Raw genomic sequence first — 10,652 nt, forward strand, 5'->3', positions numbered from 1 at the left:
CTCTGCTGGTAACTCACATGGCAAGGAACAAGCACAGGTAAAATAAATTTCAGTGATGCTGCAGAGTCTGACCACTTGTTTCCAAGAGTCCACCCAAGAAACACACTTGATGAACATAATGCTGCAGAAGAGCAGAGTGGACTATTTGATTTTGTTCTCCTAAATTGTAAATGAAATAATTCCAGCTGTGGCTGGAAACCTGCAGCATGGGAGGACTCAGCCCAGTGGGATGTGCAGCGACTTTTGCTGCTGCTTGAGCAAATTTGGGCTGAAGAGCCACAAAAGCTTTTAAGTGAGGTCTGTGTCCACCATGCCCCACACTTTACCCATGCTACAAGACTGATAGAGTAAAGGGATAAAGCTTGTGCACATTTTTCTGGGCCTCTGGAGCCTCTGAAAGGTAGTTTGTTGGGTAAGAAACCACCACTGTGCCCAGGAGCATCAGGCACTGTCTTGCTGCCACCAGTATCATTAATGCTGCCAATTTGCAAAACAGCACCAGGATTGGGCCCTATGTTCATTTCACACTGAAAAATGCCAAGTGCTCTTTTAAAATGGAAATTATAGAAATGTATATGTAAAGAACAACGCCGAAAAGTGATCTGAGAATAAGCAATCACTTCCTAAAGTCTCGGAAATGCTCTCAGCATGCAGCAATATTCAGGTATTGTGAGAGGATGCCACAAAATCAGTGGATAAAGGACAAGGAAAGCTGCATGATTCTCACAGCTTCTTTCCAGGAACTCCAACTGATTTAACTTTTTGCTGGTATCTGAAGCAGACAGCTGCCTTCCAGGCCCTCCATCTTCAAACCTGTTGCTTCCCTGTATTTGGTGCAAGAGCATTTTACCTTGCAGGCTCAAGACTGCTAACAAATCTGGGCTGATGCAGTGCCAGCTGACAGCAGTTTCCAATCCCCTGTTAGTGATATTGTATATATTAGTTAGTAAAACCTTCATTTTGGTTAGTGACAAGAACTATGCAAGTTAAAAAACACAACAGACAATGGAGCAACATTTCCTCTTTCTGACACTTCTTGCTGCTCAGTCTTGGAGTTCAAAGAAAAACTAAGTGAGGTTAGAAAACAATATATTATATTTAATTAAAGTTGGCATTATGTTTTCTTCCAAGTATGAACATATCAGGATAATTAATACATTAGAACACATGATCTGTATTTCAGTCCCATCTGAGCATATACAATAAATCTTTCTTGGAAAAGGAAACAAAAAAGCAGGCATCATAACAAGAACATTTGAGCAATGAAAAAAAAGATCTTCAGTTTTTCTCAAGTCCTCCCTTCATATTCTCTGAAACACCAAATGGAAACAGACACTTAAAACCTTACATGATACACAAAATATGCCAGAGAAGGGGAAAAGCAAATGACAAGTACAGGACCTCATCCTCAGGATAACCACTCACATCTGCAAGGTTAGCAGTGATGCTTCACACACACACAAATGCAACAATCAGCTGCTCCTTTATCCCCTCCCAGCAAAATCATTTTTAGAGAAGTATTAGGCATTCACTTGGTAGCAGTTTTAGCAGCAGCTCAGCACAGTGTAAATCACCTCGGAACAGCTGCCCTCCTGTCACGGGGAATGCTCAGGGCTTGGAAGAAGCTCCACCTCGGTGAGTTAAAATCCTGCAAGCCCATGGTGGACAGAAGCACTGAACTTCCAAATTATCTGAGAAGTTGGTCGACTTTCTTTGAGCTTGATATTGTTTGCTGCAGGAAAAGTTATGATTCATCTTCTTTTTCCTTTTGAACTGTAGCCGCTGTACATCAAGGTTAATTAAAAAAAATTATTTATAAGTGCCTTTAGTAATAATTTGACAAATTCTGCATTTGTTTTTAATACCTGGCCTTTCAACAGCACTTAAATAGTCATGCTTGCTGCTTTTCCTATCAAAAATTTTTTAATGCAAGTTTTTCTTCTGTATTTGAAATTCCATACCTAACCTTCTGAGATCATTTAATTCAAAGTGGGCTCTGGAAGAGCCTTCTGAATATTTCAAGGACTCTCAGAAGGTGGAATTTTAGGATTCTAGGTAGATGGGATAGTATGAGCAAGTGTTTACTGATGTAAATGAAAGGAAGAGATTTAAAACAATCACTGTACTAAAACCCGTCCACCCAAAAATAGCTTGTCTCAGACTGTGAAGAGTTTTTAGGCTCTGAAATTAGTGAGACTTCTTTTTTGGGCCATAATTATTTGACAAAGAAGCAATTGCAAATTCCATTATTTTTAGCATTAAGTCTTTAACCAAACTAAACTCAGATTAAATATTAAGCTGTTAAATACTTTATTCTCCAACTATTTTAGTTTTGGTGAAAAATGAACAGTTGAACTAATCTCCATTTAAATATTCTCAACTGCTCAATCTTCTCTCATTTTAACCAGAAGTAATATACATCTATTTAAAAATGATTCTCTATTAAACTGGCCTTTTTTTCCCCCCCCCAAATATTTTCTAGCAACAACTCAGTCTGCAAAATTTTAAGTGAACTTTGCTGATCTGCAGTTTCCAGTCATTTTTGCTTCAGTAGGGGTTTTGGTTGGCTTTCGCTTCATCAGACGCCTTTTAAGAGTATTTTCAAATTTTCTTTTATGGAAACAGGTACAAGAGATAAGCTCTCCTGTAAAACTACTCTTTTTTTTTTCCTTTTCTTTTTTTTAATTACAGGAAAGCAATGAAGACATAAAAATGGAAATGAGCAGGAACCAGTTTTAAACATACATCTTTATGAATAAGGCTTAATCACACACTTCGTTTTCCAAACACAAAAAGTCTTTTGGAAATGTATTAATTAAAATTAAGTGCCGTGGACAAGCGCTTCAGAGGGATGGCAGTCCTTTTCAAATTAGCATAACACTAGCGACAGGCATGGAAATTGGTTTAATAACCCTAAATAGTTACACCCCACTCCTAACACAAATGGCCACGGACAGCTCGAGCCCCTGAGGCTGCGGCTGTACCAGTTTACGTGGTTGCTCTGACATTGGGTGGGTATTTCCAACCCGAACAGAAAGCACTGAATGCACCTCAATTATTGTTATTATTATATAATGACTAGTGAAGCATACAAGGCACCAAAGCTTTGAACAACATAAACCAGAGAACCGAAGTAAACCAACACAAGCGACACCGAAAACTCAGCCGGCGAGAGACTCACTTTGTAACTCGGACGAACACGGTCAATATTGGCAAGAGATTATCAGTTCAGTCATGATATTAAGTGGCCCAAACCCCACATGTAGGTCTAGAGTAAAGCTGTAGAGAGAACAGAAAGCCAAGCCAAAGGGATAAGCAGTCTTTAAGCGATTTCCTTCCCTGCCATGTTTTCCATGGGTGTCCTCAGAGCTAAGCTCACTACAGTAACCCCAAACACCACTTTCCCAAACACAGCATTCCCCAGCAAGTGCCAGAATACACAAGCTAAACCCCTACCTGCCTAACTTACAGTCAGACAGAAGCAACAATTTTTTGTGTGCTCATGATTCAGGAGAAACTAGAGAAAAAAAAAAGAACAAATCCCTGCTGATAAGGAGCTGAATATCGGCAAGCTTTTTCCAAGTATTGCGATCATTCCCTTAAGTTCACACAGCTGCTCCTGCCGCGTCCATCTCTGCTTTACTTGACTCCAGCAGGGGTTTTGCAGGGGCTGCCAGCTGGTTTTAGAGACATGTAGGACAGAGAAAGTGATTATTCATGTCTTTTATTTATTATAAATACATATAAATATGTTAAGTGACCTTTTGCTTTGTTTATCATGACGAGCCACGACTTTGGAAAATCATCCCGAAAACTTAACCAAGCTGAGAAACAGGCAAACAGCAAGCATTAGCATACAATCACAGGTTCCTCTCAGTCCAAGAACGGGTTAATTTTTTTGAGAAAAGAAAAAAAAAAAGGCATCTTACTTTGAAGCATCAATTGTTTTAGCAAGAGCACTGGACATCCCCCCTCCCATGAGCTCTGACCAAATGATTTCCAGTTGGATTTGCAGGTGCAGTCCAACCCCAGCTGGCTACACAGAAACCCCCTTCGCCCATGATCCTGAAACATTGCATAGTTTGCAGCTGAATTTTGCTTCCCCTCCCTCCTTTTATCTATTTTTAACACAGGTCGATCATGGCAAAGCAAACTCACTGAGGTTTCCATCTCCAGATCTCTCTCCCTCTCTGTTTTTCTAGAGTTCTGTTTCAAAACTGCTCGAAAACTTTGTAGCTCAGAGCAAGCAAAAAGCGACATTACGCTCACAATCCACTGACAGGCTGGGAAGGAAATAACTCTACAGATGAAGTTGCATGTGGGGGGGAACTAAATAAAGTAGAAAGTGGGTGTTTTGGGGGTCCACGTGAACTGCCAAATATTTCCAGATGGGGAGGGGGGTACTTAAAAGAAGAACAAAAAGAAAACCCAGACTTAACTGATGGAAGGAAGCCAGGGCTGATGGCAGTGGAAAGAAAAGTGCACAGAAAAAAAAACCAACCCAACCAAACAAAAAAAACCAAAAGAAAGGAAAAGCCCGAAGAAGGCAGAAGTCAAGGCTTGTCGTTACAGTGTTTGCAGAGGGCGGAGGCGGCTCCTGTGAAGGCAGTGCATTTCTCGGGGCAGCCGGGCACGGCCGCGCCGCCGAAGGGATACACGGGCGACTGTCCGAAGGGGTTGAGGGTGGCGGGCAGCGGGGCGCTCAGCGCCTGGCCCTGGTTCAGATAGGCCACCAGCCGCCGCATCTCCTCCAGGGCCTGCGCCTGCATGAGGATGTAGTTCTTGGCCAGGAGCAGCGTGGCGATTTTGGAGAGTTTCCGCACCGAGGGGCTGTGCGCGTAGGGGATGACGGAGCGCAGCCCGTCCAGCGCGTCGTTCAGGTCGTGCATCCTCCGCCGCTCCCGCGCGTTGATGCTCAGGCGCAGCGAGCGCTGCTCCTTGGGCTTCTTGCCCAGCGCTCCCCCCTTCAGCTTCCCCTCTCGCTCGAAGCCCGAGCCGCCCTTCACGCCCGCCTCGAAGCCGTCCTCCTCGTCGCCGCTCTGCTCGCCGCTGCTCTCCGCCGACTTGCCCAGCGCCCCGGCGTGGAAGTCCGCCCCGCCGCCGCCCGCGAACGAGCCCCGCGGGCCCTCGGTGCCGCCGCGCACCGCCCCGTAGGCGAAAGCCGAGGGCCCGTAGCCCGGGGCCAGCGCCAGGTACGCCTCGCTGCCCAGCGACTTGAGCTCGGCCATCGCCGGCGATCCCGCTCGGCCGCCGCTGCCTGGGCGCTGAGGAGGAGGTGGAGGAGGAGGAGGAGGAGGCGGCCCCGCCGCTCCGCTCGGCGCTGCGCCCGGGCTGGGGGCGGGCAGTGAGCGCACAACGGGCCCGCCGCACTTATATCGCCGACAGGGGCCGCGGGGACACCCGCCGCCAATAGCAGGGCAGCTCCTTCCCTTCCCTTCCCTTCCCTTCCCTTCCCTTCCCTTCCCTTCCCTTCCCTTCCCTTCCCTTCCCTTCCCTTCCCTTCCCTTCCCTTCCCTTCCCTTCCCTTCCCTTCCCTTCCCTTCCCTTCCCTTCCCTTCCCTTCCCTTCCCTTCCCTTCCCTTCCCTTCCCACCACACAGAGGACAAACTGCCAACACAAGCAGCGTCACACCTGGAGCATCACCTCTGTTAAACGAACTGCCCATGGATGCTGTAAACTCAGGGAAGCACCAGGTGTTGGCAGCTGTGGGCACGGCTTGAGATCCAGTCATGGTGGTTTAGATGTGGGATGACAGAGAAGGCACCTGCTGTGCAGGGAGATTTCCAAGGCAAAGGCCTCATCCATTCCCATTTTCTTCAGAAGCTCACAGTGTTTCTTCCTTCCATGTGCCAGGAAAAGGTTAGTTCCATGGTGTCCTAGCTCATCTCTGAATGGATTCTCTGTGCTCCCCAGCTGGGGGTACCAGTAACTGAGTGTGACACTGGGACAGAGAGCAAACCACTGTGACTGGTGTTGTCTGGTCCATGAGGAACCTCAAGGAGAATCCAAGGCAAAGGTGGGAGCTGCATGGAGATGGATAATCAAGATGACAACAATGATTGCAATCTTTAATTGGAACAGAAATTGGTCCCAGTTTCTTTTCTAGACTTCAGAGACTGATTTGCATTACTGAGGTCTATTTTACAGATAGCATAAGGGTATTCCAGGCTTTCTCCACACAGGACCTGTGCCTTGCCCAGGCCTCCCAAAAGTCTGCTTAGAAAGGATGGGATGAATCCTGTGCAGTGGCACACAGATGTGAGCAGGTGGATATTGCCTGCAGGCAGATGCAACCAGTTGCTGCAGATGCACCTGGTAGGTTACGTGCTGCAGTAAATAGCCTGGGTGTGATGGTGACAGGAGGCTTTTTCCAGAAAGTGGTTTGTTTTTCTCAGGCCAAAGTGTAGTTGGCTTGTCCTCTTCCCATCACCTCCCTGTGTGCCGTGAGCTAATGTGAAATGACGAGCTTGTCTCTCTTCCTTCTCCACATCAGAGCCAGGAGAGCCGAGATGAGCAGTGACACATTCACCCTCAGCAGAACTTGCAGAGCTGCTGCCTCAATGAGGCTGTTCCCCTGCTCTGTGAGTGCACAGCTGGGAGGTTTTGTTTCTGCTTTTTGGAGGAGTGGAGCACATCAAACGGGCTCTGTCCCAGCCTGGTATCAGCAGGTTTGTCCATCATACTTTTCACTGATCCTCTCTTATCTCACCTCCCAGTGTTTGAATGTTACAATATGGTCACATCTCTCTTTTGCTCCCCTTATCGGGCTTACCCAACCATGAAGACCAATTACTGATTTTAGTGACTTAATTGTTTTATGAGAATTGTCCCACTTAGCTACTCCTGGGACAGATCACTCGGTATATTCACAGTGACACTCTATATATTCACTGTGACTTTCAAGTGCAGGTGAGCACAGCATGACTTCTGCTCGTCTCTGGAGCCAGTCCCACACTCCAGGTGACAACAGACAAATGGAGGGATGTACCAGAATATCATCACTGGCATAAATAATTCCCATTAGAAAGACGTAGAGGAAATGTTAAAAGCAGGATTGTCCCCTGCTAGAAATGATTTATTTTTTTGTGACATGTTTAGGTCTTGCAATGAGAAGGATTGGTGGTGATAAAAACTTTCAGGAATTCTGGCTGTAAAAACATGCTGCAAGTATTGCCAGCTTTCCAAGAATGTCATGTGTGTCTAAGTGGGCTGAAAATTAGAAGCAAACACTTCTCACACAGATTCTCCCATGGTTTATTAAACAAATTAATTCTTCAAGGGTTATTTCAACACTTGGGAGGTGCATCAGCTACAGGAGAACAGAGCAGGAGGATTTGATGCTTTATATGTAATTCCAAAACACACAGCTGAGAGAAATCATCTGGAGCCTGTACGAATCTGAAATCCAGTCAGGTTTAATGTGCTACCAAAAAATGCACATGGAAGAATTTGCTTTGGACTTTTCCCTCGAATTGCAGCTGTGAATAGGCCTCTTTGAAAATACTCAACCTAGTTTCTCATGGAAAACTGAGAAACAGGAATTTAGATTTTGAATTGTTGGACAAGAACAACAACAACAAAAAAGCAGAAAGGAGTGACTCATGTGGAAGACCATGGCAGAAAATAAAATCTCTTCCAAGTGCTTTGGGGAAAAATGGACATATGCAGCAGGAAATAAATTTATCACATGTTGGTGAGTATTTGCCAGCTTTAAAGTGGGATTTATTTCTTCCAATGTTTTACATATTCAAAACATGTACAGGGAGCAAAGCAGGAGCAGCACAGCCTGCCAAGGCCAATGTCCATTGTTTGCTGCTGGGGCTACTCCAGGACTACAGCTCCCAGCTTTATTTCCAGCCTGGAGACTGTGCTCATCCTTCCAGAGGAAAAAAGTACATTTGGAGGTTGTAGCACCTGTTACTACAGAAAGAGCTTGACTAAAATGTATTTCAGCGTTAATGCAAAGAGAGGGAGAAAATAATCAAAGTAATTATATATTTTCTTCAATTTCAGCTGTAAGTCTAAAGCCATGCACCTGAACAAAATCGTGGGTCTCCCAGGGTCAGTGTCCACTGCCTGCAAGTACAGAGGGCTGGAATGGGGTAGGATGAAGCTGCAAAGCAAAAACCTTTACTCAGAGTTACACATTGTCTATCACACACAGAAAAAGACCTCAGGAGCTGGGATGGACCTACTGACAAAATGTATAAGATTAGTTCAAAAAACTGCCACTTTAGTTTAAAAATTCGTTTAGCGGGATAACAGCATTTTTGACTGAGGGACCAATTCACAGATGGATTTCTTTTCCCCCATAAGAAATGAGGAGGGGGCAATGATGAGAAATGCTGCTCCAGCCTTATCAGAGACAACTGGATTTTAAAGGTAGAATGAAACAAAATCTCTTGACCAGATCAGAAGGAGAAGGCTCAAGAGAGACCAATATGGTCTGGTCGTGTGGCTTTTGTTTGGATAGTCTGTCCGTCCCGGGAGCGGTGGGGGACTGTCGGGATGGGGTCTGTCCCTGCCGGGAACGGTGCGGGCTTGTCCCAATGGGATCTGTCCCTCCGGGAGCGGTGCGGGTTTGTCGGGATGGGGTCTGTCCCTGCCCGGAGCCGTGTGGATTTATCCGGATGGGGTCTGTCCGTCCCGGCAGCAGTGCGGGCTTGTCGGGATGGGGTCTTTCCTTGGCGGGAGCAATGCGGATTTGTCGGGATGGGATCTGTCCCTCTGGGAGCGGTGCGGTTTTCTGGGATGAGGTCAGTCCCTTCTCTCCCGGGAGCAATGCGGGTTTCTGGGATGGCACTGTCCCCGCCGGGAGCGGTGCGGGAGTGTCGGGTCGGTGGTGTCCCCGGGGCGGGCTGGCGGTCCCGTGCTGACATCTAGCGACCACCGGAGGGGACAGGGAACCCACTGCCGCCCGGCACCCTCCCGCCTCCGCGGCATCGAGCCAGAGGTGGGCAAAACGCTACGAATTCCGAAGGAACCCCCAAAGCTGAGCGGCACAGTAAGAACCGTGAGCGCTACGGGTGTCAGGTTGCAATCCCACACCTGTGCTGTGGATATAGGAAAATACATCCCTGCTCACTGCTGCGAGCTCTTCGGGGTTTGGATCTTATATCGGGGCAAACACAAGGAGGGTGGAAAGCGAAGAAGTGTTCAAGTGTCAAACTATGTGATTGACTCATCTTCTGCTGAGTACAAAAGGTGGTGGAATGAGGGAGTTACTCTGCTGGAAGCTCACTGGAATTGCTCACTGGAATTGCTGGGTGAATACTCTGTCCCCTGAGTGTAGCAGGAGGAAATCACCAAGAGCAACTGGGCAGAAAAAGCACAAGCTGAAGCAATGCTGTGCTGGTCCTGGCTTTTGGAAACGGTTGGTGGGTAGAGATAAAAGCTCAAGGTGGGGAAAGCAGGCAGAGCTCAGTGTGGCAGGTGTGTGCCAAACACAGGTCTGGACTAGCCAGAGGTCGTAGGAGCATGACAGGAGGGCAAAAAGAGCTGGAGCTGCTGAAGTGGTTGTGTTTCTGCTGACTTCTTGTCTATCACTTGCCTATCATACAGCTGAGGCTTTCCTCCCAAAAATTAACGAGCTTTGCAGGAAGGCAGAGGACTCTGGATATAAGAATTCCGTTCTCAGTCCTGAAGCTCACTCAGATCCTAGGAGTTTGATTCTGCTTATAAAACCTGCCTGAGAAATTAGGAGGGTGTGTAGATTCTATGCTTATGATATAAGTAGCTGTATATTCATGATAATGTCAAAGGCAGTGAAAGTTTCCATTACTGCCTGATCCTGCAAAGTCCACCCCAATTCCTACAGCTTTTAAGAGCAGCCTGAAGAGTTTCAGAACAACAAAATGGTCACTCTTGGATTGCTCTTCAGACACAAATGGGGACAAAGTAAAGCTTTCACCAGCAGCTGTCCATTCAAGGACCTAGAAGGGCATTTTCTGAAGCAGATTTTCAAAAGGGAAATCTTCATGCAACTTTAAAGGTTATTTTGAAGCAGTTTATTCAATGTTAGACTTTGTTTAACAAGTACAAGCCTCTGGGACAGGTTTTGCTCTGCTTATGTCACTCGGTCATACTTTCCCCCCTTCACTAGATGGCAGCAAGAAGATAGGTATAGGGACTTGCAGGATTAATATATTTTTTTAATACATGAAACAGAGAGTTTTCAATTGGTTTCTGGTTTGAATGGATTTCTTTAGCATTCTCTGTAGACACAAAACCCCCAAGAACCAAACCAACCAGCAGCAAGCTGGTCAAGAGCAATGGCAGAGGAATCTGAAACACCTCTTTTGCAGGTAGGAGAGAAGAGTCTCAGCGCTGCTACGGGTTTCGGTGAGTGTTTCAGCAGGGAAGGAGAGATTCTCCGGTCTGCAGTTCCCTCTGCTGGCAAAGTCTCTTCTTGCAGCGGCCAGGCTGGGAGGCAGCGGTGTGAGAGCCGCACGGCTCGGGACGAGGAGAGACACTCCCAGCCAGCCCCGGATGTGCTGCTGGGGCACTGGAGACCCTGTCCCTGACTAGAACAACGGGACATGGTCCTCTCTTTCCCATCTGGCCCCACTTTAGGTTTGCAGATGGGATACAGGCTCTGGAAACTGGAGATGGAGTTCTTGCCTCTCCCAAGTCCCAGTCTCCTTCTCCTGTCC

At 46.8% G+C, this 10,652-nt stretch overlaps 1 protein-coding gene across 1 annotated transcript; it reads right to left on the reverse strand.

Moving 5' to 3' along the window:
* Nucleotides 1-2,468: 2,468 nt before the first annotated feature.
* BHLHE23 (basic helix-loop-helix family member e23) lies at nucleotides 2,469-5,351 on the reverse strand. Its single transcript, XM_085079143.1, has one exon. The coding sequence runs from the start codon at nucleotides 5,226-5,228 to the stop codon at nucleotides 4,554-4,556; it is 675 nt and encodes a 224-aa protein (XP_084935269.1). The 5' UTR covers nucleotides 5,229-5,351; the 3' UTR covers nucleotides 2,469-4,553.
* Nucleotides 5,352-10,652: the final 5,301 nt, after the last annotated feature.

This window comes from Lichenostomus cassidix, chromosome 20, assembly GCF_008360975.1.
Source record: "Lichenostomus cassidix isolate B80296 chromosome 20, HeHo_3.0, whole genome shotgun sequence".
Classification (NCBI taxonomy): Eukaryota; Metazoa; Chordata; class Aves; order Passeriformes; family Meliphagidae; genus Lichenostomus; species Lichenostomus cassidix.